Source organism: Biomphalaria glabrata, chromosome 1 (genome assembly GCF_947242115.1).
Source record: "Biomphalaria glabrata chromosome 1, xgBioGlab47.1, whole genome shotgun sequence".
In the NCBI taxonomy this organism is placed as follows: domain Eukaryota; kingdom Metazoa; phylum Mollusca; class Gastropoda; family Planorbidae; genus Biomphalaria; species Biomphalaria glabrata.
This window is the reverse complement of record NC_074711.1, coordinates 61,507,112-61,533,859: the sequence shown is the minus strand read 5'-3', so window position 1 is coordinate 61,533,859 and position 26,748 is coordinate 61,507,112. Positions and strand designations below refer to the sequence as shown.

The following is a 26,748-nucleotide window of genomic DNA, read 5'->3' as shown; positions in this document are numbered from 1 at the left end:
CGGCTGTGGGCACTAATCAATTTCTGAGTGTTTGGTCACTTGTGCAAAATATAAATATACAATAAAATTAAAGAGTTTTTTTGTTGACAATTTAAGGACCTTTATTTTTAATGAATTATTTGATGGGTTAAACTTCTTCTTCTTCTTCTTCTTCTAGCCAGCTTTATTGCTGCTGAGCTGTGAGCTCTTTTGCAGACTGTGCCAAGGAAAAAAAGGGTTAAACAATAATAACAATTTTAAGCCTTAATTATTTTTTAAGCAATCTTGGAAACTATTTCAGAAATATTATATATTAAATTTTAAAAAAAATGTATTTGTAAAGTTTAAAATTATAGCAATAGAAGTTTACCTGGCTCCATTCTGATATTTGCCAGATATATTTAGAGCCTTTTTTAATCTCTTGGAGCTCTCCTGAAGGTGAGTCAGAGATCGGAACATTGTCTCCAGCCTCAGTAATGCTACCATTCACTGCATCAGATTCAACATGTGTGCCTGGAGAGGCCTTTATGTCATTCTTATCATTATGTGGGTGCACTTTGTGGTGTCTGTGTTTATGGGGATGTTCCTCTGTGGTTGGTTTATCCTCCTTGGCATCCTCCTTCACCAAAGTAGAGTGACTCTCTCCAATGTTAAAGTTTTTAAACTCTTCATGAGGAGTATTGGTTGAGGTAGATAGAGTGTCAGCAGTTCCCCCCTCAGGCATGTTCAAGATGTCTTCCACAAGATTTTCCATGCATTTTTGTTCATTGCAGGCCTGTTTCATCTCAGGTTTTTCATCATCACATGTAGATCCTCCCAGACAGATCACTTTCCTGAACTGAACTCCACCACCACAGTTTCTGGTACACTAGCAAAAAAAAAAGACAAAATTTAAAAAGTTTGAATTGGTTATTTTTGTCCTCTACATAAAGGATACAATAGAAAATATCTAGTTGTAATAAGAATAAAAAGAGGCATTACATATGTTGGGTTAGATTCTAATTCTAAATTATGCAAGAGGATAATCCTATTGCACTGTTGCATGGAAGAAGATAAAGCAGAGATCTTTTTATTCTGATTGGATATAACGGAGGGGTCAAAGACTTGTGTTCTTGTTTGTATAGGTGGCAGTCAATGGAAGCAGCAGAGCAAAAGTATTTTCTACTTAAAGGCTACAAATAATGGACACAAGGATGGGTATGGGGAAGAGGAGTAAAAAGTGGAAAAGATTGCCTTTGAAACTGTTCCATGGAAACAACAAAACCAAGCTCCATTGCAGTGAATGCATATGAACTAATTTTATTGTCATAAAAATGTATAAATGGCCTTGTCAATGTCTTACAATGCTCACATCTGCAGTATTTTAAGTTTCAATATTACTGCCTGGTATGGCAATCTAAACACTTAAAATAAAAATAAACTGCTGAAAATCATAAATCCTGCTAGTAAAGTCATTGGTAGCAAACAAACTCTATTTGGACAACTGTCTTGCAAACTTAAGCAAGCTAAAAAGATTTAAAAAAAAACAAAAAACTCCAGTATTTTAAGATTTTACCATTACAAAGAATAAACAAGAGATTCTTTGCAAAAAACAAACAAACGAATAGTTTAAATTGACCGAATAGTTTAAATACTTTAATCACTGAATTAAATTGATACATCCAATGTGGACATTTCCCATTACATTAGAGAGGAACCTATGTGAACATATCTTTTGTTTCTTTGGTCTTATAATGTAATATTCTTTAGTGGAAAAATTGTAAGACAAACTTCCACATAGATAATAAAGATTATTATTATTATTATTAATCACCATAATGTTAATATGAATAAAGTAGGCCTACATGAAGTCTGTAATAAATAATAATATAATAAATTCTCAATAGTAAAATATGGTGAAAACAATATCAAAGCAAGCAATGTGTAAGAGAGACAACCAAAAAAAGTATAACTTGAAAACTTATTTCCCTTACATCGCTCCATTCCTCTGTTACCCACTGTCCTAAGCCAGGACATGGTTCCTTGTGATGACATGGCTCCAACTCAACAGGCTTTTCTTGGCCACTGCATGCCTGGTCTTCTAATGCTATCTGTTCATCAGCACCTAAGCTTCTGACACATATAACAGTTCTGCGGTGGATACCCTTTTCCCCACAAGTAACTGAGCAATGTTGCCAAGGACCAGTCCACCATCTGAAGAAGATAAATTTTGTATTTAGTTATATTGTTTCTATTTGATGTTAAGGATGTCAATATTATCCTGCGCATATTGCATGATGTAATGATCAAAGGCCAAGGTGTGGTGGAAGTAGCGGAAATCTATTGAGAGATAAGAATGATTAGAATAGTTTTGATCATGTCACTGATAACTTATCTTGTGAAGCCTATCTTTCACTTTATCTTTATTTGTCAATCATTTTTCCTTGAATATGGATGTGCCATTTTTATTCTAATAAATGTTGACTTCAACCCTTCTTTAGAGCTGATTCATATGGCCTAAATGTGTTTTGTTTTAATCCCAATGATAACATCAAAGTTATAAATTGTGGCACTGAAGAACAGCCATGGAAGAAATATACAACATTGGGCAAGAATTTACAAACCATGTCCAGCATTACATTAGCTATAGATCTACAGATGTTAAATGTTTATATTTTAATGACATTAAATTCTATTTTTATGTCGTGTGTCACACTTTTTTGTCCAATAAATACAAATTAATATATGAAATACTCTTAATATCAAACTTTTACAATTATTATTTGTTTGATCAGAGGATAAAATGACTAGGGAATGAAGTGACCGGGAATGAAATGACCATTAACCATTTTAAAAGATGAGTGCTTTAAAAGATGATGATTTTTATAAACTAAATAATCCAGAAATTTAAGTTTTTAAATTAAATAAAAATATGACATGAACTTTCCAGTTCATAAAACGCATTTACAGTTAAGCAAAACAAGGGCTTATTAATTACTAGTTTATTTTATTAATCAAAAACAACTTAACTGATTTCCTATTTAATTTTAGACAATTATTAAACTCTTGGGAAGAACTAATATCTATTGAAATTGAAACTCTGAAAGAGGCATTCTGGTTTGGAAATAGCGCTATGAATGAGCCCTAAAAACCAATGACTTGGTTAGACTAAAATTTTTGTTTACGTAATGTAATAAGAAGGAATTTAAATAATTTTTAAAAAGTTAATAATATCAGATTGGTTTCAGTATTAAGGATACATTTTAAAAATGTGGGATATATTCAGTTTTATGTTGTAGTGATTTGTCTGGCAGCAAGTCCAACTAGTTGCTTGTTTAGTAAACATAAGAAGAATGTCAAAATCATCTCTTTCTTAACAAAGTTTACTTTTATGAGAATCAAATGTCATTGTTGGACAAAGATTGTTTCTCTGACTTGTTTACAACAATCCTAATGCCACATCAACTGTAGCAGCTTCAGTTTCTTTCCTATATGCAACTACACCAATGCTAGATGTTATCTTAATTCATATCTATTAGTATCATGACATCACAACATTTATAGAAAGGTAATAGTGTAACAAATAATTGGGACTATGAGAAATGTAGGTCTTCATTTTTTATATTTTTTAAACATCAATGTGTATTTTAAATGTTTTTTCTTTTTATAAAAGGAAGATCTCTGAGAATGGTTATGTATTGGAGCTTGTACATTTGTTAGGAAAGTGTAAGTTACTTTAATTAATGTTCGATCAATGTCCATAGTTTGTATACATAGTTTACAAACTTGGGAATTTATTTAATCTGAAAACCTTAATTACTGATACTATTTTGTGAATTTGAATGACAACAAAAAATTGACCTTGCTGGACACTGATGGCTATTGCATTCTCTAAGAAGGTCATCTGGCTTGGCACTTTGGTCACAATACATCTCATCTACCATCCCAGCTTCTTGTTCCCTACAAATCACTGGTGATCTCTGCATACCTATAGAATTGGAACACATTAGAGAATCATCTTGCAAGGGACAAATGGTTTGGCCACAAAAGCAGCAATGTTAATGAATATTTGCTTGTAAGAAAAACAACAACCATTTTGTTTATATTGTTCTGCTCCTAAAAGTAAATTAAGACTTTTATTTAAAAATTGAATTTTTAACCAATGAACACACATACGACTAAGCAGTTATAATTCTCTTCGAGGAAAGATTTACAGATTGCAAAATAAGTTAGCAAAAGATTATTTCTGTTACCTCCACCACAAGAGACTGTACAATGTGACCAGCCCACGTAGTCCCAGCTGAATGATTGTTTTTTGTAATCTGTGGCATTCTCTTTAGGTACTGTGTATTCAAACTCCACACCAGGGTTGTGAGTCTGCATCAGCAGCTTTAGAGCACAGAATACATTTTTTTTACATTAATTGTAGTGGAAACAGCAAAAAAAAAAAGATAGAAAACCCTCAAATATAAAAAATGTGGGTTTAAATTTAAATGGATTCTTATGTATTATAGAAAGCCTGGATAGAAAATAAAGACACTATAATGGTTCTCAATAGTTTTATTTTTAGTAAACATCTATAATTTTATAAACTGATAACTCAATTTTAGAAATATTTCTAACATGTTTAATTGAACATGAAGAGGTAGAAGACAAAATCAAAAGAACTATATAAAGTTGAGATGAAAAAGCAAAAGAAAATTTATTGTCTTTTATTTACCATTATATGTAGTGCTTCCTTAATAGGACCAGGTGCTGAAAATGTTTCCTTGTTCCCTGTTCTTTTATAATGTATAATTGTACCAGCAACCTCATAATCACCAGACCACTGATTAAAGAACATTTTCATTTGTAAATAATTCCTTTAAGTAGAAAGTATTATTACTGAATAAGATAGAACTTACATTTTAAATAATGTGTTTTATTTGCCATTTAGAAAAACAGGATTATATTGAAATCAATACTGAGATATCTAAAGTGTATGATCTAACCTGAATGAACCAATGTCCATTCAAATAATATTCTCCTGCATTATTCCGTACAGCGAGGAAGTTACTAGCTTCAGCTACTTCCTCTACTCTAATGTTTCTTGCACCAGCTGGTATCACTGTGGCTTCCACATAACCTGTGACAGGACAGAGCACATTTTTAAAACAAAGAATATTTCTTAATACTAATAAGTTACAATTAGAATCTAATTCTGTGTGGTATGCTGAGAGAGTAAGAGGGGGATTTGATCTTCTGTTTGACAGATCCAAATGTTGATTGCTAATAGAAGTTCCCAAACAAACTTATAATCATTAATTTATGACACATATTTGAGGGCTGCCTAGCCATGTGTGGTTAGTACTTTAGGACCCTCATAATGGTTGATTCCTGCCCAGTGCCTCTCCTTGCCAACTTATAGGAGATTTTAGGCTAGAACATAATAAACTTTATTTCTGATGGAAACAATAAGACCATTTTTAAAAATGTATTTGATCCAAAATGCTTAACATTCTAGAAATTTTTATTTTGTCAATCATTTTTTTTTAAATAGGCCCGCCACCATTTTGCATGCATTAAGAAAGAAAAGCACCACTACTAACCCAACTGTTTTGTTTCATTAAATTGCTGTTTTATAGTCTTGCATGTGGAACCATCACCAAAACAAACACCACAATGGTCTTCAATAGCACTGGAGTCAATGTTCCAGTCACAACCTACATGCTAAAAAAAATTGCATTTCATGAGTTTAAGCTGAAGAAAGCTAACACAAGAAAAAGTATGTTTTATACAAGGCTAATTCATAAAAAAAAATAAACTATCAAATAGGCCTACATTAATGAAAGTTTTGTCATAAAAAAAAGTTTTCATACAATTTCAAGGGATTAAAAAGCAGTTAGTCAAATGTCAAACGTACACGACACCGTCCACTTATGCACATATGTCTAGATCCAGTCAAGCAAGGTGTCCCATCTGTCACAATATCTTTCAGTAGAATGGAGAAATATAAATCCTTTGGTTTACAGTGAAGCTGACATGGAGTGTCTGAAAAAGAAAAATAGGGACATGAATCACTTTGGCATGTTGTTATTAGTAAAGAAATAGTTTGAAATGTTTTTGATAATATAAGCCAAAAGCAGATAAAAGAAATTTATGAATGGTAATTTTAAATATGTTACTCAGCTTAATAAAATCAGCTCTTTGCATTTGTCTATTTCATACAGATGAATGTAAAGTTATGTAGATGTTTACAATCAATATAAACTCTACTGAGTATTATCATTAGGTACTAGACCAGTCAATATGTAAATGAGGTTAAAAGTAATACCTGGGGTAGACAAAGGCTCCCATTCATACAATGATCCTTTGTAAGGAATTTCATTAAATTCTGAGCACTGTTGAGCTCTAAAGCTTGGAGCATTTTCAGGACAATTCTGATGGAAGAAAAATTATTTTAACTCCATAACACAATGCATTTAATTTTAAAAGTCAAAACAAAAACAGATGTGTACAATTTAACAATTCCTTACTTTCTATTTTATTATTTTTCATATTAAATAAACTTTATAATTTAAAAATATTTAAATTAAAAGACTAAAATTAATATTTATTTTCACTTTGTTGACATGTTTATAAAATAAAAAGTAAAATCTACTATGTAAACAAATATTTTTTAACACTGATATTTATCAAAAGAAATTTTAAACAGTGATTATTATTAAGTTTATTATTATAGGCTATACTAAGCAGCTAGCTGTTGACAGATTGTAGCCTACTTACATCTGTATTACATATCCTGTATCTTTTTCTTTCTCCTGTGCAATATTTTCCTCCATTGGAAGGTCTGAAAAACAAGTTAAACATGTAATATCAAAGTCAAATTAATCATTATTTAGATCCTGAGAAAAGGAATGTAATGTTTTATGTATAGAGCAATTCTGCAATATAGGACTACTTTTGAATATATAGGCCTACTTTTGAACAGACTCAATAGAGACTTTTATTCAGAAAAAAAAAATTCAATACATCTACAATATTGATTGTCTGAAGTAAAACATTTTGATGAATTGAAAAGACATCATTCTGCTTGTTGTTCTGTCTTCCATCACATAATTGTCATTAGTATTAATGCTTCTAGAAATAATTTTATATTTCATTTGATAGTAAGAGTTCTTTCAAGGATAAGTCAGAACACATTCAGGAAGATGTTAATGCTATAATTTCATTATTTTTTAAGTAGGCTACAACAACTCCATTCTTATTCAAACATTTTCCTGTCTTACAGTCTATCATTTAAAACCCATGAATTATCCCAGACTAGGCCTATTTTGTTGTCTTGTGGAAGATTTAGCAGATAGGAATGATCATTTTTAAATAAGAAACATCTGTAACTCAAAAGCTATTTATATATTTTATAAATTAATACTTTTTTTTTAAATGGGTGTAAAAGCTTTTGAAGTTTGATTGATGTAAATAGTGGGATTACCATGACAGCATAATAAGCTTGCTTATAATCATAACTGTCATGAACTAGGATAACAAACACTAGATGTGTAGACAATAACAATAGAAGTTCTGAGGCATTTACATCATGGAACTCATAGTTTTTCTTTCTAAATACAACCCATAAAATTTGAGTGGTTCTACATTAAGGTCTTATATTCCTTCTGGTTCTTAAACTTCCAAGATATAAATAAAGATTAAAGGACATTAAATAGATATACGATGTGTATTTGATGACAATTGTTGAGCGGTTCTATTTTTTAATCTCATTTCTGCATTCTCTTCTTACATTATCTAAATGTGTAAATGGAGGATGATGTCACAAAGTAATGCCAGCGTGACAATAACTTTGTGTATGAAAGACTCATCATGACTTACGGTGGGTGGTTGCAAAGCCGCTCTGAAAAGCTGACTCCGGCACCACAGGTCCTGGAGCATTGGGTCCACTCAGCCCACTCTCCCCACTGACCATCAATAGCCTGAGGTCTTTCTCCAATGTCCACACACTGACCAGCAAAACACCACTATAGGAAAAAAAAAGTGAATAGCATAACTCCAAATAGATGCAAATAATTAAAGTAACAAGTCCCTATTAAGATTTATGTAATTTCTGTACATTTACCAAAACAATCAACTCTCCTAGTAGTGCTATTGACTCCTTTGTAACAAACTTTTCTTAATAATGCCATCATGGCAAAAAGATAAAATGACACCTTTTGTATGCTGTCCCTATGTTGCCAATGTTGAGAGATTAGTAGTCTATAATCATTTTCTCAGTTAAAAACCTTTTTTAGTTTACTAAATGAAGAAAAATTAATGCCTCCCATTAAATTGCTATATTTATTCATCTGCAATATTTATTCATCTGCATTGATAAAAATTCATTTTTTTAAATTTTTTTTTTTACAAAGTTCTAAAATAATTCACATTCCTTTTATTTATTTTAAACAAAAGTAAATTATTTTCTTTTTTCAGAAACTGGAACATAAGGAAATTAACTCCCTTAGATACCAACACTTGACATTTAACACAAGAGGATTAAGCTGCTAATTCTATATTATCTGTTATTCTGTACCACAACAAACTAATTACATTTTATCTATTATGCACACAAACCAGGGGAAGGCTATCAATCATAATTAAACTTGTATTTTCGTGTTATATTCAAGTTTAGTCAGAGGAAACTAAAAAGAAATTTAAGCAGCCCCTGTAGGTCCACTGTTTAGTTAGCAAGGCAGATCAAGGACAGGTTTTGATGATTTACAGATGACAAACATAAAGGTGAAATTAGATTACGAAGCATTTTTGTTTTAGATAGAAGTATAAATCAATGACGTGCTCTTATAACAATAACTATTCACTAAGAAATAAAACAAAATGACATAAAAGTATATAGTAGTTTTATCAGAAAATATCAACTAAATATTATCAATAACCAAAATTCTATCTTCTTCCATACAAAATGTAGGCCTACATTCAAAGCATGATTAACTGAAATCACTCATCTAATACATGAGGTCCTACTAGTTGCTTTTTAATTGAGAGGCTTTTTTGAACAGTGATGGTTTTACATGAAGACAAAGACATAGATGAAAAAATAGATCTAGCAACTTTCTGTAATCATAGCTCTTGTATGTCTGTTGCATAGCATTAATTGAATGTTAAATCTTGTAAAAAAATTATTTTAAAAAATCCACAGTGTACATTTAATTGAAATTGTTTAATAAACATATATTATTTGAGTCTTAAAAAGCCTTGTAAATATGGTTCATTGGTATGAAAAAAAACTTTAATTTTAAAATCAAATGATTTGCTTTCAGAAGACCAAAAGAAGCTGTTGCACCAATTTTTTTTTAGTACACTACAAAATATGGTGAACTCAAATTTCTAAAAGCTTTTCTTTTTGACACATAGACAGACAGACAAAAAAAATAAAAGCTGTTTTTTCCCCATTTTGGAAGAACCACTATAACAACAAACCTTGTCCGTTCCACAGAGTGTTCCTACTGCGGCTGGCTGTAGTTTAGTAGAGCACTTATTGTTCACACGGCACCATAATGTGGTACAAATTTGCTGGCAAAAGAAACATTGACCAATAATCAAGTTAGCAAATAATAAGAGTTTAAAAATTATATTTTTATTTAGATCACAGAGTTTTAATCATTTGTGGATAGACTCTTTGTCAAAGTTAAGGCCATATTTAAATAATTAAGGCACATGAGTTAATTCTCTAAACAAATAGTGGATTTACTTCATTAAAGTTAAGACCATATTAAAATAATTAAGGCACATGAGTTGATTCTCTAAACAAAGAGTGGATTTAGAACCTTCATTAAAGTCATATTTAAATAATTAAGGCACATTAAGTTGATTCACTAAACAAAGAGTGAATTTAGAATCTTTGAAGGTTGGAAGGAGAGTACTGAGGGAATGTTACTAATGCCCCCACCCTACCCCTGGTAATTTCAGTGATAGTTACTTGCAATTAGTCATGCTCAAAATGTATATCATGCTACAATACCTACCTCTAAAGCTTCAATGCCATTGCAACGCTCTGCGCCCTCACCATAAAGTAGCCTGCACTGATGGTCAGCATCATACATTGTCCCAGGTGGAAGCTCTGGATACTTAAAATCATGCTGACCAGGTGGGTCATCCAAACAATAGCCCCAGTTGCGGCTTAAAAGGGAAACAATTAAAGTGAAGGTCAGGTTCATACATTCAATTGTACTTATAACATGGAATACATTCAATTGTGCTAATCACATGGAATACATTCAATTGTAATCATTGCATGGGAACTACATTTAATTGTAGACATATAATGTGAATATGTTCAATTAAAAAATCAATTGCTTGTTTCATGGTAGCCTTAAATGAAGATTATGTTTAATTGTAGCACTATTGAAAGAGTTCACTTTGCAATGAAGAAGTAGACATAAACAAAAGCTCAACAGGAACAAAAGCTCAACATAAACAAAAGCTCAACACCTCAATTTATTTAATGGTTAAAGTTGGATGACTTTATAGACTTCACTACAGAGTATGGTTACAACACAGTTCTAAGCAATGAAATGTGAACAGCTAACACAAAACACACATAAACATAGGCCTAGTTTAGTTGGAAATGGGCTAGACACATTTTGCATCTTAAGCCTCCCCCTCTTTTTGCCCTCCCCAGTACTGATAGCTAAAGTGACCTGATGTTTGTTTGCTGTTTTAAAACCTTTTTAAGGGAAAAATTATAACCAAGGAGAAAAAGAAAAAAACTATTAAAAAGTCACTAGAGGGGTTAAGTTGGGGGCTAAAATGTTAACTGAAATTTGACTTCAGAATGTTCAAAAAACATTCATGTATTATTTTAAAACATGATTAATAAATCCCTCAATCACCTAAATATTCATCAAATTTTAGATAAACAAAAGAGACTCACTCTAAAAACTTGGTGATTGCTGATCTGCTGCAGTTAGACCAAGTGAATGGTGTTTTGTCCCATGTTAAATGTGTCGCCATGACATAATGAGTTTCAGTGTCAGTAGTACAGTCAGTATATTGATTGTCATGTTTCATACCAAAACTAAAGAGAAACCAAAAAACATATTTCTATATAATAGTGGAAACAATAAAATTTTGTGTTTAAAAATATTACATGTAAAACATAAATATTATTATGTTAGAAATGAACGAGTGTTCATTCTCTGGTACTGCCAGGGTTGAGTTTCTTAAAGAGAAAGAAAATTCATTGTTTTGTTGTACCACAAACAGCACCTCTCAGCATCCTATTATTATTATATTGATATTATTAGCATTAGAAAAAAACACAAATTGTATATAATAAATTACAGATGTTCCATCAAAAAACGAAGATGGTTAAGTCTCTATTTTTAATCAACTCAGGCATGTCAATAAGGTTCTTAAATTCAGTGGGTTTTTTTTTTGGCTTACTCAGACACACTCTAATGACACTTTGAAAGAGTAACGATCATTTTTATTTGAGTGCTAGTTGTAATGATGTCTTAATGTTATGAAGTGATTGTGTTGATCAGACAATTTTGTTTTTGACATAATTATAATTTAGTGTACATTTCTACTTTTAAACAATTACTGAACACTCAAAACAATATTGTTATGCTGAGATTCAAATGCAAACTACAAATTCAAAACTATTGAGATCCTTCAACAATAAATACAAAACTTTAATTTTGGAACTAGAAATCACTTTAATTAAACACACACTGCACAATACAATTTAATTAGACAAGTTAACTGTCTTCGTTCAGGCTCCATTTTGACTATCTCCACCCTTTCAAATATTTTTTTATCATCTACCTTTCACTATGTTTGAACCAATCAACCTCTCTCCTTTCATGGTCATGGAATTAACTTCCTGCTTCTGCTCTAGGAAAGCACACTTCTGTTCCAAGAACAAGAAATTTGTCTACAATATAACCATGGCCTTGCGCTGCAGGAATCTAAAAATGAACTTAATGCAACAGCTGCTTAATGCTACGTGACAAGCACCTAATTGAATGGATGTTAGCATATGAAATGAGAAACCCAATCCTATCTTTTTCTCTCTCTAGCTATTTGTTTAAGTAATCTTTTTGTATTTCTAAATAATGGTTTAGTGTTTTATGTATTATTGCTACTTTACTTTGTGGCTGTATTTTTTTTATATTTTGATAGAAGCACACAGATCCTTCATACAAATATGACTAATATTGGGAAGTGATAATATTGTTCTTGCACACAGATCCTTCATACAAATATGACTAATATTGGGAAGTGATAATATTGTTCTTGCACACAGATCCTTCATAAAAATATGACTAATATTGGGAAGTGATAATATTGTTCTTGCACACAGATCCTTCATAAAAATATGACTAATATTGGGAGGCGATGATATTGTTCTGGCACACAGATCATTCATAAAGATTGACTAATAGTTGGAGATGGTTATACTGTTCTAGCACACAGATCATTCATAAAGCCTGACTAATAGTTGGAGATGGTGATATTGTTCTAGCACACAGATCATTCATAAAGCCTGACTAATAGTTGGAGATGGTGATATTTTTTTAGCACACAGATCATTCATAAAGCCTGACTAATAGTTGGAGATGGTGATAGACCTATTGTTCTAGATCTATATCTCGTACGATTTGTATTGGTAAAAAAAACAGGCACATTATAAGGGGAATTCAAACCTTTCAAGTGCTAGGGGAGAATTATAACTTCTGGGTAATAATAACATCTAACACTCACTTGTGTCCAAGTTCATGAGCCACTGTCCACGCCAAGGACAAGCCTATGTCTTCATTGATGCTACACGTTCTATGTGGCTGGCACAACCCCGCCACCTGTGCCAGACCTAGAGTGTTACAAGGCTCGTTCATACGTGTGCAAATATTTCGCCTGAAATAACAAAGGTAGGCCTACATGCAAACGATGATTGTTATTGATCATGTTTTAATTGTTATGATGGGAGTCATTGGACAAAGGGAGGGAGAAAGCAAAGTCGAAGGTTAAGAAATATTTCCGAAACAACCTAATTCTGTTGCGCTTTTATAAAGAAAAAGAAAATAAGTTTAAAAACAACAACAACTTATATTCCTACATTCAAGCCTCCACTGAATAAAAAGTTTATTACTTTCATTTTGATTTTAAAAGTCTAATTTTTAACCTTCTAAGAACCCAGTTGGCAGTTATAATGTTTTAGATAAACATTGCCTATGGAGAGAAAGTTTTTGAATAGAAATCACAGGAAGAATCAATAAGATTATAACATAATTTAAATTTCCTACAATTACTTTAGTTAAAATAATTATTTCGTTTGCAATAGTTTACGCTAAATAAACGAAGACCAAACCTTTATTACATAATATAAACATTATTTATAAAAGGTATCATAAAACATACTTTTAAGTTCTATATTTGGTGAACGACACTTTAAATTTACCCTTTCTTTGTATTACTATTATCTAACCTGGTAAGTAACACGGCTACATCGTGGTGATTGGGATGGTCATCATCTCTGAAGTTGATATTTTTCTGCCATTTGCAAAAACTTTTAAGAGTTTTGTCTGCATGGTGGGTGATTTGTAAGTTTTCCTGAGGAAAAAAAATTACAGGCCTACCAAAAGAAACCAAACACAAAAAAAGTCTGCCAAATGTAACAATGCAGTTCTAACAGTCCAAACAGAATCACCAGAAACTTGGCCAACATTCTGGTCATATACAATCAAGAATCCAAATGTCCATTACTTCCTGTTTTGGTAGATAGGGTACTTGTACTGGGGAATAGAACTGACATAGAAGAGAGCACATGGTTGCATGCGACTTAAGAACGAGACAGCAGGAGGTCACTTACAAAGGCCGCGGGATACACATTTGAGACCAAAAGACAATCCGCTACCTAGGACAGACGATGACGCAGAAAAGAAAAATCTAAATCGACCACCGGCGGACAATGGTTATGCCTGCGCAGAATGTGGCAAAATATGTAGGTCAAAGCTGGGGCTGCGTAACCACGGGAAATACTGCATTCCTCATTTGATTATTTATATTACCTTCTTAAGTGCGTTACTGTCGTAGAGAGAACCTTTCACCCTATTTATATCATTTTGTTCTAAACGGAAGAGTCTAGAGGTAGGCCAACTGCTTCCTAGCAGGCCTAGGTATTGTACTTGCTTATAGTATATATGGTACTGTTTAAAATAGACATAGTGCTGTATATAGGAGTGCGCGCCCTAAAAATGTTTGATCTTGTTAACGAACTAATTAGATATAATCTGTTTCAGCGAATAAAGATTATTTTATTACCCACAACCATGCTATCCCACCAGTGACTATTCTAGTTTTCTTTTCTATATTTTGAATGTCCTATTATTAAAACATTATTTGATATTTATTATTTCTATTATTACCAAATAATGTAATATTGGTTGGAACATTTAACCTTTTGACTCAGGACCGGACACAAAAAGAATGAGACAAAATATGTACCGGAAGCTCTAAATTGGAACCAGTGAAATCTGCCCATGGGGAGTGTCACCGGAGAATGCTGACCATGTCCTTCAAAACTGTTCTCTACCAAGAGGCCCGTTCAAGACACTGGCCCCTAAACACCCCAATAGAAAGAAAACTATATGGAGAGCTCCATGATTTGGAAACCACTGCCCAGTTCATCTCATATATTGGTCTAGTCATCTGAACGCTCCAACATAACAATGAGAACGAAGAAGAAGAAGGTTGGAACTTACATCTGGATCTTTGATGAGAATTAAGTGCACCACTACAATGTTGATGGCATTTCCAATGGATGCGTCATGAAATAAACTAGCGACCTGTCACAGAGAAAACACAATGGTTTCAATAATTAGTAAGCTAGAAGTCTAGTTATAGTTCAAAATAAATATACTGAATAGATGTTAAAGGCTATAATGAAATTATAATTATATGGTAGGATGTTGCCTTGTAATATCAGAGGCAGTCTAAACGAGGCAAACATAATGAGAAACGAGAGATCAGAAGAAGAAGGCGGAAATGTCCAAAATGGAACTACAGAACTGAATAGAGGCTTAGGTCAGGTGGTAGGAAAGAAGAAAGGAAGAAGAAAAAAATAAAAACCAAAATCGAAACATGTTAGCAGAAGTAGTGTGTGTGTGTGTGGGGGGGGGTGAAGGTGTGACATAGTCCTCGTTAAACAAAAATTAAATAAGTTCATTAACTCTGGACTGTTCACTTGCCTCGCTACATCAAAGGAGTCATGCCAATATCTATTTAGTAAATACGTTTCTTGCAATTAAAAGGAAATATCTATTTAGCAAAGATGTCTTGGTATTGAAAGGAAATATCTATTTAGCAAAGACATGTCTTGCAATTGAAAGGAAATATCTATTTAGCAAAGACATGTCTTGCAACTGAAAGGAAATATCTATTTAGCAAAGACATGTCTTGCAATTGAAAGGAAATATCTATTTAGTAAAGACGTTTCTTGCAATTAAAAGGAAATGTCTATTTAGCAAAGACATGTCTTGGTATTGAAAGGAAATATCTATTAAGTAAAGACGTGTCTTTCAATTGAAAGGAAATATCTATTTAGCAAAGACAAAGTTGAAAGTTAACAATTTAAAAACAAACTAGAATAGAAAAGAGAAAATAAAACCCTCAACTCTCTAACGTAACATTACACATGTAGAAACATCTAAGGAAAATAAAATGGAGGAAGTGGAGATCACGTGACGATCTTACCATATTCATAATAGTCAACACATATGTCTCTATGTCTTCATTCTCGTAATAGTTGACCATTTCAGTGTCCACGACCACCAAGGTCTCGACATATTTCTCGGTGGAGATTGATCTCTTTTTCCTAGAGTGAGACTTGCTGCCTTCCTGTCTGTCTGACGTGCTCCGCCTATGCCGCTCCCACCTTTCTCTGTGTCGGATATCTCGTTCGTATTTTTCTGTAGAAAACCAGAGTAAACAAAATAAAAATAAAAGTACAGGGCCGTACGACAGTCAAGCACGCCATGTCAGACACTCTTAGGATATTAAACATTACCACGTCACTAGGTGAGCAGCTTATCAGCATGTCACGTTGAGAGCAGCATGTCACGTTGAGAGCAGCATATCACGTTGAGAGCAGCATGTCACGTTGAGAGCAGCCTGTCAGCATGTTACATTGAGAAAAGCCTGTCAGCATGTCTAGCTTAGAGCAGCAAGTTAGTACGTCACATTAAGAGCTGCCTGTCAGAATGTCTAGCATAGAGCAGCCTGTCAGCATGTCTAGCTTAGAGCAGTCTGTCAGCATGTCTAGCTTAGAGCAGCCTGTCAGCATGTCACACTGAGAGCAGCCTGTCAGCATGTCTAGCTTAGAGCAGCCTGTCAGCATGTCACGTTGAGAGCAGCCTGCCAGCACGTGTCTTGGTAAACAGCCAATCAGAATGTCATATGGAGAGCTGATCCTAGACTAGAGCAGACTATAGAAATGTTTGTTTCAGAACTTCATCTTTTTGTCACCATTAATTAATCACCATCTCTAAATGTCATTGTAATACATGCTCAAAATACTTCATCAATCGAAATAAATAATGTTTCCTATGATAGCCAAGTCTTTTTAGCATTTGTTTAGACTTACTGCCATTAATTCGCTAAACTATTTAGCTTATTAACTCCATCTGTTAAATATTACCATTTTATAATTTATGTCTATGTCACAAAAACCTAAGCTCCATTTGTTCGTAATATTTTCAGCAAGGTAAAGATAAAGTTCAGATAACTCTTAGAATAATCTGACATTTATCTGACAAGTTAGTCTATTCTTTTATTAGCCAACTATTTATCTGATAATCCGGAGGCTTAAACTGTCAGATTAGAGCGGGACATGTAGTCTAGCGCTGAGTACAAGTTAACGTAATTGTAAGAATTAACAATACAGAAAAAAACAAAGAGCCAAGTGCCGTAGACAGACAGGCTGATAGACACATGCTTAGGTCTGCACCCGCTATACAGGGGAGACAAAATAGATACTGCAATACATTCACAATACACTAATGATTGAACAACATTTAATAGGCTTAGTCTGAAATGTATCAGATATGTGTCGTATCTTAGACTGAAATGTATCAGATATGTGTCGTATCTTAGACTGAAATGTATCAGATATGTGTCGTATCTTAGACTGAAATGTATCAGATATGTGTCGTATCTTAATGCGTAAATGCGTTTTTCAAGTTTCTATGGGTATGTGTGTAAGTGTTAGTGTGTAAGTGTATGTGTGTAAGTGGCTATCATATTTCAAAACTAAGAGATTTTTTAAAAAGAAATCTGATTTAATCAATGCCATCAGCAAGCTTGAGATAGGTACAGTGGCTACCTTTGCCCAGTTACTGATGGGTAGCTACTTGTGGGTTTCTAAAGGAGCGCCCTATAGTTATGGAATTCAATGTTAATATGCACATAAGTGTAAACTATAGTCTGTCATCTGCGAAGAGTTAAACAGAATTATTGTTATTGAATACCTACCTATACATGGATTTAAATACTTTCTTGTGGTTAGTCATAACTTTTATGCTTGAGTTTAGTAAATAATAGCGGCATCTAAACAGGTTTGTTTCATTTCTGTAACCACAATATGGTTCTCACGGTCATCTAATTGTTATTTCGACCTATCCATTGTATTTTTAATTACTTGCTTACACATTATCTATGGATGCTATCTTGGTATTATATTTTGCATACCAGCTGACCCGGAAGAATTGCAGCTTATGAGATACAAAAGAAGATCCTTATTATTTTCCTGTTAAGTCTATCAATGATACAATGATATCTATGATATATAATTGGTTACTTCCGGGTCACTGGTGGGAATGTGGTCACGTCTGATTCGAAGGATGTTTTTTTTTTGCTCGTCGTTTGATGGTTGCGTGACATAGATCTAGAATCTAGATCTGAATACAATTATGAGCCAGTTGTAAAGATATTTTGTGTTATTCAAATAGTGTACTGTTGTCTTATTTGTTTATTTGTCTCATGTAGCACTGTTGTTTTATTTGTCTCATGTAGCACTGTTGTTTTATTTGTCTCATATAGCAGTGTTGTTTATTTGTCTCATGTAGCAGTGTTGTTTATTTGTCTCATGTAGCACTGTTTGTGACGAGATGTTAATTAGTTAATATTTGGCGCGTTTATTTGAGTCTAGGGGAAATTTTATTAATTTTATCCCGCTCACATATAAGATTTTGTACAGGCACACCGCAACTAACAGAAAGAACAGACCAATATTATACGTTTATAAACAAATATAATTTAATAAATGAAAGTTTACAAAGGAAAATGATCAAATAAAATTATAATTAAGGAATGAAATGAAGGTGCTGATATATAATATAACTGCTCATCATGGATTGCTAATTATTGAGTGATTGGAGGAGAAGAATGTTCCTAAGTCTGCTACTTATTTTTCTTAGCTGCTAGCTCCTGGGTCGTCTTCTGGCGGTCGTAGGACTGGCACTCAGAAGGATGAGTCATCCGGCTCTGTCTTAGGACGTCGGCTCGGGATATTCTCTATGCTGTAGGCAAGCTGGCTCTAGGGTGAGGCCGCTGCCTGTTTAGCAATAGAGAAGGTTGGTGCTGCAGACTAAGTTGTAGTGGGACGATCTCTCAGCTGTGATCTCTAGCTCGTAGAGAGCCGTGCTAACTCAACACCAGTTTATCTTCTGCTGCGAAGGTTGCTCTAATCTGTCGGCATTAGGCAATAACTATTGGGCAGTGGACAGTTTGGGCCGGGTACTGGGCAGATGATACTGGGCAGTATGGGGCACTGTGGACACTGGGCAATATGTTAGGGCCAAGGACAGTAGGCAATGCCTTCTTGCTAACAGGTATGTAATTGGGGGGGGGTGTCTGGTGTGGTCTGCCTCGGTTACAGCTTTCTATGGAGATCTGGTAGTTGTAGCAATCGTGTGTAGTAACGAGTGGTAGCAATCAGGGGTAGCAACCAGGGGTAGCAATCAGGGGTAGCAACCAGGCTGGGGATAAGACAGACAATTAGGAACCTCCTAAAGACATGGAGTAGGGATTCCCATATGCCTTGCAATCATTCAGATGTAGGCATTGGTATTAATCCCAATAGGGCATTTAAGACAATTAGTTATAAGATCTTAAAGCATGCGCATATAACTCAATAACAAAAGGATATAAGTAAGATAACCTCATTAAAAGTGCTATTGTACAATGTAGGATGATACTAGTCAAGATTCATCCATTAAATTTGATTACGACGATAAGTAATCAGTTACAGTAAAATGGGGAATGAGCATATTATATACTGAAGGATAAGATGAAAATAAAATATTAGGGATATGGCTACATTAATAAGGGTTTGATATAATTAATCAAAATTACATTCATCCAAGGAACTATAAGTTCACAAGGGTGGGAGACATAATAACATGTATGAGGGATATACAACAGAAATGTGAAATAACTAATTTCACATGGGCTCTGTAAGTTTAGAGCACTGCGATCTAAGTTCTTAGACAGTACTTAGATTCACTAAAGGGTATTGTTTACATCAATCACTAAAATACAGGAATGGATGAAACATACCAAATTAAATATAATGACTATAGTTTCAAATGTAGACAACCATAGCGGCATTAGTAATACTATATGAAGATATAGTACAATGTATATACATAATAAAGTCATAATGTAATGACGGGGAACGTGGTTGTGTACTAATGTGTACTCACACATCCCTATAAGATAAAAATGAGTATAGTAAAATGTTTACACTTACCCGTTTGTCCCTAATGAAATCTCACAACTAAACTTCCTAACAGAGGAGACTGTATGAATCCTAGCGGGCCTAATTTGGAATGCTTTGGTCTCTCTCTATATATAGATGGGACTTTTCGTTTAACGGGTGGGGAAGAAAGCTAGCTGATTTTCTCACATGTATCGATGTACCGGAGATGTCAGGCGTCAGGTCAGATTTATGGTCAATATTCGTTGCCTACCGTGAGAGTAAAGTCTTAAGCGAATATGTATCTGTCCAGCCCGAGTGCAATGCTATTCTTAGAGCGATGTGTATCCTGCGGGGGGGGGGGGGGAGGGGGGGGGGATAGGTGTGAAAAGTTATTAGTCCGCGGAGCGACTTGTTGTGTGCTGGTCACCTGTCCAGCGGTCAATAATTAAGAGTTAGCCCTGGAGAGGCTAGTTAATGTTTTACGTGAGATTCGTCCCGTGAGAAACGGTGCGAGGGGAGATAAATCCTAAAAGAAATTAGTTATGGGTGGACAAGAAAATAATTGTTTAAGTTAAAAATTAAAGTTTCTCACGGTTTGCTGGGAAAAACTAAAATGAACTTATGTATGCAAGTTTCGTATCGTCACATACCCACCCACTTAAAAAGTATTCGCAGAATACTAATACTGCTTGCATACAAGTTTCATTTGAGCTTTGTTGTTGCCTAATCTAATTGTTTAAATTTACTGAGGGGTGGTACCCATTGAGGCCTGTGGGCTCAAGAACGCAGTGCCGACTGAGGAAATCAGGCGCTGCATTTTCATTTCCAGGAACATGTTCAACCTGGAAGGAGTATGGTTGCAATAGCAAAGACCATCTCATAAGTCTGGCATTTAGGTGCTTGCTGGAGGATAAGTAAGATAACGGCTTGTGGTCAGTTTGCAGAGTGAAGTGCTTTCCATATAAGAATGCCTGGAATTTTTCTATCGCCCACACCAGTGCCAGGCATTCTAGCTCTATTGTGGCGTAGTTGGATTCTGCCTGGTTCAGCTTACGGCTTGCATAAGCTACTGGAAAAAGTGTGTCACCGGATCCTTCGGCAGTTTGCATCAGAACTGCGCCCAGGCCAGAGCCACTGGCGTCTGTCCTCAACACGAAAGTGCGGGATAGGTCAGGTAGCTTGAGCACTGGTGATGAAGTAAGGCATTCCTTGAGTCGTTGGAATGCGAGTTCACATTCCTCATTCCATGTCACCTTGTCTGGTCGATCCTTTTTTGTTAGATCTGACAGTGGGGCAGCGATAGAGTTGAAGTGTGGGATGAATTTTTGATAGTAACCACACATCCCGAGGAATGATCTCACTCCGGTTTTTGTGATCGGCCTGGGAGCCTCGAGTAATTGAGCAACCTTTTCTTCGTCTGGCATGAGCTGGTTTTCTTGAATGACATGGCCTAAGAACTTGAGTCTTGTGAAACCGATGAGACATTTGGAGGGCCGAGCAGTTAGACCCGTCTCGCGGAGCCTTAGCAAGAGGGAGGAGATGAGAGCTATGTGTTCGGACCAGGTCTCCGTGGCGATCAGAATATCATCTATGAAATTTTGGATGCCTGGACTTTCGATGGGAGCTAATAGCTTTCTCATCATGCGCGTGAACACGCTAGACGAGTTATTCAGACCAAAGGGGACCGTTTGAAATTCATAGTGCCCTTGTGGGGTGCTAAAAGCTAGCAAAGGTCTGCATTCTGGCTCAACTTCTATTTGATAGTACCCTCGGCTTAAGTCAAATTTGCTAAAATACCTAGCGTGACTTAAGTTGGCAAAAATTGTGGCTGGGTCTGGAAGAGGCTCCGCTTGGAATTCAGCCACTGCATTGAGGCGTCGAAAATCAATGCACATGCGATGGCCTCCATCTGGCTTCCGAACTAGCACCACTGGAGCGTTGTATGGAGAGACCGAAGGCGCTATAATTCCAGCTTTTAGAAGCTCTTCCACCTCTTGTTTAATGATCTCAGCTTTTGCGTGAGGTAAAGGGTAGGCCTTTACTTTTATGGGCTCAGCACTTAACAGCTTCATCGAAAACCGCTCAAGCGATGTTCTGCCAGGCTTATCCGACAAGACGTCATGGAACTCCCCCAGCATAGATTTGACCTCGGCCGTTTGCTCGGCGTCTAGCTGTGGACTAATGGTGACGTTCTCGTGTGTCTCCACTGCATGGAGGGGGTACTCCACTAGGTCTTTGGGTTCTTTCACATCCTCGGCCACCGCTATAGCCATCAAGTCTCGGGGAGGGTCCGTTTGTGAAGGCCTCTCTAAGTAGTGCTTGAGGAGGTTCACGTGATAAGACTTCTCCTTGCGACCGACTTTAATGACGTAGTTAGTGGGCGATACCTTTTTCAGCACCTCGAATGGGCCTTGCCAACAAATCTGTAACTTGTTTGTGTTCTTGGGCAGTAACAAGAGAACCTTATCTCCGACGTTGAGTGACCGTTCTTTAGCCCTCCTGTTGTAGTATTTCTCTTGTCTCTTACGTGCCTTGATGAGGTTGCTTCTAGCCAGGGACCGTATGTCTTGTAGCCTTTCTTGGAGGTCCTTCACATATTTGGACACCGTTTTGACTTCATCGTTGAGTTGATCTTTGGTCCAAGTTTGTTTTAGGATTTCTAGTGGGCCACGGGGATGAGATCCAAAGATGATCTGGTATGGCGAATACCCTAGACTGGCGTGAGGTACCTCTCGGTATGCGAATAAAGCAGCAGGTAGGTAAGTGTCCCACTCTTCTGGTTTATCATCGATGAGGCGTTTAAGCATCGTTACCAAAGTGTGATTGAACCGTTCTACAAGACCATTTGCTTGGGGGTGGTATACCGAAGACCGGAGATGTTTTGCATTAAAGAGAGCATACACCTCCTTCATTAACTTCCCTGTGAACTGAGAACCATTATCTGTTAATATCTCTTCGGGAAAGCCTATCCGAGTGAACATATTGAACAGAGCTTCAGCCACATGTTTAGAGTCTATGCTTGACAAAGGGGCGGCCTCTGGCCATCTTGATGCTTGACATATGACACAAAGAATGTAGGCGTTTCTTTTCTTCGTGCGGGGTAGAGGACCAAGTATGTCCACAGATACTCGTTTAAACGGAGTTTCGATCAAAGGGGTTTTTCCCAGAGGAACGGGCGGAATGCGATTCTTTGGTGACAACTTTTGGCACTGTGGACATGAGGCGACATATCTTTTGATGTTTTCGGTCATGCCAGGCCAGAAGTAATGGAATCGGATCCTCTTGAGGGTCGAGCTCTGACCTTGATGGGCACTTAAAGAGGAGGCATGACCTGTTTGCATAACCTGCTCCCTGTATGGTTTGGGCACAACCAGCTGGTTGCAGGCATCTGGTTCTTTACCTCGTCGATATAGTAGCCCTGTTTTAAAGAAGAATTGTACCTTGCCAAGGGCGGGTTCACCTTCTTGGGCGAACCTAAGATATTTTTGAAGCGAGGGGTCTTGCTTCTGAGCTTCCCTAATCTCAGTGGGAATGGTATTGACTTTGAGGGAGTCAGATTCTTCCACTTGTACCTGTGATCTGGTGAGAACAGGTGCAGAGACGCTGGGGTATGGTGGTGTTCCTAGAAACACGTATCGGCAGCCTAATATGAGATCATAGGCTGGGGATTTCATCACAATCGCTTTGATGCGACAGCGGACATATTTTGACTCTACATTTATGAGAGCCATAGGTAGAGTCTTGGGCGGACTCTCCAAATCAACTGTTTGGATTTGGGTAGTCTCCTCGATGTAGTCACTCGGGCTTACCAATGACTCCCGAACTACAGCTTCCACCAAGCAACCTGTGTCGTTGAGACAAGTCACAGCTCTCCCGTTGACCAGCGCCTTTTCGACACTTGGGGGATGAGGAGACTCACCTGACTGAGCGGTTACTGCGGCCAAGACGAGGGCTTCAGCATCACTCGGTGCAGGATTGCGTATACTATTTAGAGTATGGGTGGGCTTACCTCTGCTCCGACAGTCTTTAGTGTCGTGCGAGTTAATTTTATGGAAATTACACCATTGTTTATGAGGCGGGTGAGAAGATCTATACTTAGCAGGGTTCGGGGTATTGGGGCGAGGATGAACGGCCTGGTTGTTTTTGTGGTTGGGTGGATTGTTTTTCCCTTGGTGGGAGTTAGCTCTATTTGTGCTTGCTTGGGGCTTTGAGTCTTCCGTCTTTGTCTTAGTGTCACGTCTGGCAGCTAAATATCGGTCTGCAGCAATTGCAATGTCAGAAGGGTCAATCACCTGTTGCTCATTGACATATATTCGAGTTTCCTGCGTTAGGCAGTCTCGAAGCTGCTCAGCCAGAATAAGGTTTCTAAGACCTTCAAACGTTTCGGGCATTTTGCTTAGGGCTAGCCATTTTCCGAGGTATTTGTCCAGCCTGTCGCAAAGATTGACATACGTTTCTTTGCGCTCAAGGCGGGACCCTCGAAACTTCTTATGGTATGAATCAGAGGTTAGCTCAAATTGAACCAATAGTGCCTCTTTTAGGGCTTCAAAGTCCTCCCGTTGGTATGAGGGGAGCTTTGTGTAAGCCTCATAAGCTTTGCCTCTAAGGCATTGAGCTAGTCTAAAACACCACCTATCCTTGGGCAAGCTATAATAGCGTGCCACCTCTTCGAATCGTGTTAAGTAAACCTCAACACTTTCGCTCTTCTCATCGAAGGGCTCGAAGGGGATGTTTGGTGAGCTACTTGAGGACCCTTGGCTGGAAGCTGGGCTAGCAGGCTGAGAATTAGCGACTGTGCGAGCCGTCTCATTCTCTTGAGCTATTTTAGCTCTCTCAGTTGCCTGTCTCTCCCGCTCCATGGCTAACTCATGCTCATTTTTGAGTCTCTCGTGTTCGAGTTGTAGTTTTTCTTTTTCTAATGCTAACTCGAATTCTCGTTCTCGAGCTAACTTCTCCTCTAATTCCCATTCATCCAACTTTTGTCGGATGTAGTCAGAGCGATCTTTCCCTTCTAATTCTAACAATGCTGCTGTCTCTGTCAGCTCTTGTATTTTTACTTTTCTGTCAGAGTCAGTTTTGGACCTAGTATTGCTGGCCATTATTTATGTATGAGAGAAAAAAAGATTGGAGACTACTAAGACTAAAAGGAGGGATATTATTGAAGTGAGAGCGTTGTATGAAGCCCGTATGAAACAACCACGTTGCCCGTGATAATAATACAATATTAAGTACAGTGATGCAACTTAAAATAACCACAAATAATAATATTATACTAAGTTAATACGTGATAACATCTAAAGTAAAATAGATATAAAATAAAGACTCTAGCAACACTCTTCACTCCGTTTGCAATCCGTTACTTTAAGATAATGAAAGTATATTAGATATAGGAAAGTTCTACTGCTGTATGCCTGTGCCTGTCTAATAAAGGATTCTAGTTTCAGATACCCGGACGGGACCACATTTATATGGTTCGAGAGATGTTAATTAGTTAATATTTGGCGCGTTTATTTGAGTCTAGGGGAAATTTTATTAATTTTATCCCGCTCACATATAAGATTTTGTACAGGCACACCGCAACTAACAGAAAGAACAGACCAATATTATACGTTTATAAACAAATATAATTTAATAAATGAAAGTTTACAAAGGAAAATGATCAAATAAAATTATAATTAAGGAATGAAATGAAGGTGCTGATATATAATATAACTGCTCATCATGGATTGCTAATTATTGAGTGATTGGAGGAGAAGAATGTTCCTAAGTCTGCTACTTATTTTTCTTAGCTGCTAGCTCCTGGGTCGTCTTCTGGCGGTCGTAGGACTGGCACTCAGAAGGATGAGTCATCCGGCTCTGTCTTAGGACGTCGGCTCGGGATATTCTCTATGCTGTAGGCAAGCTGGCTCTAGGGTGAGGCCGCTGCCTGTTTAGCAATAGAGAAGGTTGGTGCTGCAGACTAAGTTGTAGTGGGACGATCTCTCAGCTGTGATCTCTAGCTCGTAGAGAGCCGTGCTAACTCAACACCAGTTTATCTTCTGCTGCGAAGGTTGCTCTAATCTGTCGGCATTAGGCAATAACTATTGGGCAGTGGACAGTTTGGGCCGGGTACTGGGCAGATGATACTGGGCAGTATGGGGCACTGTGGACACTGGGCAATATGTTAGGGCCAAGGACAGTAGGCAATGCCTTCTTGCTAACAGGTATGTAATTGGGGGGGGGGGGGGGTCTGGTGTGGTCTGCCTCGGTTACAGCTTTCTATGGAGATCTGGTAGTTGTAACAATCGTGTGTAGTAACGAGTGGTAGCAATCAGGGGTAGCAACCAGGGGTAGCAATCAGGGGTAGCAACCAGGCTGGGGATAAGACAGACAATTAGGAACCTCCTAAAGACATGGAGTAGGGATTCCCATATGCCTTGCAATCATTCAGATGTAGGCATTGGTATTAATCCCAATAGGGCATTTAAGACAATTAGTTATAAGATCTTAAAGCATGCGCATATAACTCAATAACAAAAGGATATAAGTAAGATAACCTCATTAAAAGTGCTATTGTACAATGTAGGATGATACTAGTCAAGATTCATCCATTAAATTTGATTACGACGATAAGTAATCAGTTACAGTAAAATGGGGAATGAGCATATTATATACTGAAGGATAAGATGAAAATAAAATATTAGGGATATGGCTACATTAATAAGGGTTTGATATAGTTAATCAAAATTACATTCATCCAAGGAACTATAAGTTCACAAGGGTGGGAGACATAATAACATGTATGAGGGATATACAACAGAAATGTGAAATAACTAATTTCACATGGGCTCTGTAAGTTTAGAGCACTGCGATCTAAGTTCTTAGACAGTACTTAGATTCACTAAAGGGTATTGTTTACATCAATCACTAAAATACAGGAATGGATGAAACATACCAAATTAAATATAATGACTATAGTTTCAAATGTAGACAACCATAGCGGCATTAGTAATACTATATGAAGATATAGTACAATGTATATACATAATAAAGTCATAATGTAA

The 26,748-nt window shown here is 36.3% G+C and overlaps 1 protein-coding gene across 2 annotated transcripts in view; it reads right to left on the bottom strand.

The window, feature by feature from the left end:
- LOC106072175 (A disintegrin and metalloproteinase with thrombospondin motifs 7-like) overlaps positions 1 to 26,748 on the bottom strand; it is a 175,386-nt gene that overhangs the window by 8,007 nt on the left and 140,631 nt on the right. The window contains exons 1-19 of one of the 2 annotated variants that reach the window (XM_013232520.2): positions 17,479 to 17,930; positions 15,703 to 15,917; positions 14,712 to 14,795; positions 13,436 to 13,560; positions 12,715 to 12,864; positions 10,880 to 11,023; positions 9,972 to 10,125; positions 9,427 to 9,519; positions 7,825 to 7,970; positions 6,724 to 6,787; positions 6,272 to 6,377; positions 5,861 to 5,988; positions 5,547 to 5,667; positions 4,950 to 5,083; positions 4,679 to 4,786; positions 4,212 to 4,347; positions 3,820 to 3,946; positions 1,953 to 2,172; positions 350 to 847 (exon numbers count right to left, since the gene is read on the bottom strand). In XM_013232520.2, coding sequence (XP_013087974.2) covers positions 350 to 847; positions 1,953 to 2,172; positions 3,820 to 3,946; positions 4,212 to 4,347; positions 4,679 to 4,786; positions 4,950 to 5,083; positions 5,547 to 5,667; positions 5,861 to 5,988; positions 6,272 to 6,377; positions 6,724 to 6,787; positions 7,825 to 7,970; positions 9,427 to 9,519; positions 9,972 to 10,125; positions 10,880 to 11,023; positions 12,715 to 12,864; positions 13,436 to 13,560; positions 14,712 to 14,795; positions 15,703 to 15,762 — 2,598 coding nt within the window. In that variant the 5' untranslated portion in view covers positions 15,763 to 15,917; positions 17,479 to 17,930. Of the gene's footprint in view, positions 1 to 349; positions 848 to 1,952; positions 2,173 to 3,819; positions 3,947 to 4,211; positions 4,348 to 4,678; positions 4,787 to 4,949; positions 5,084 to 5,546; positions 5,668 to 5,860; positions 5,989 to 6,271; positions 6,378 to 6,723; positions 6,788 to 7,824; positions 7,971 to 9,426; positions 9,520 to 9,971; positions 10,126 to 10,879; positions 11,024 to 12,714; positions 12,865 to 13,435; positions 13,561 to 14,711; positions 14,796 to 15,702; positions 15,918 to 17,478; positions 17,931 to 26,748 lie in introns of those variants that run through there. The other variant, XM_056006094.1, reaches the window with a different exon arrangement.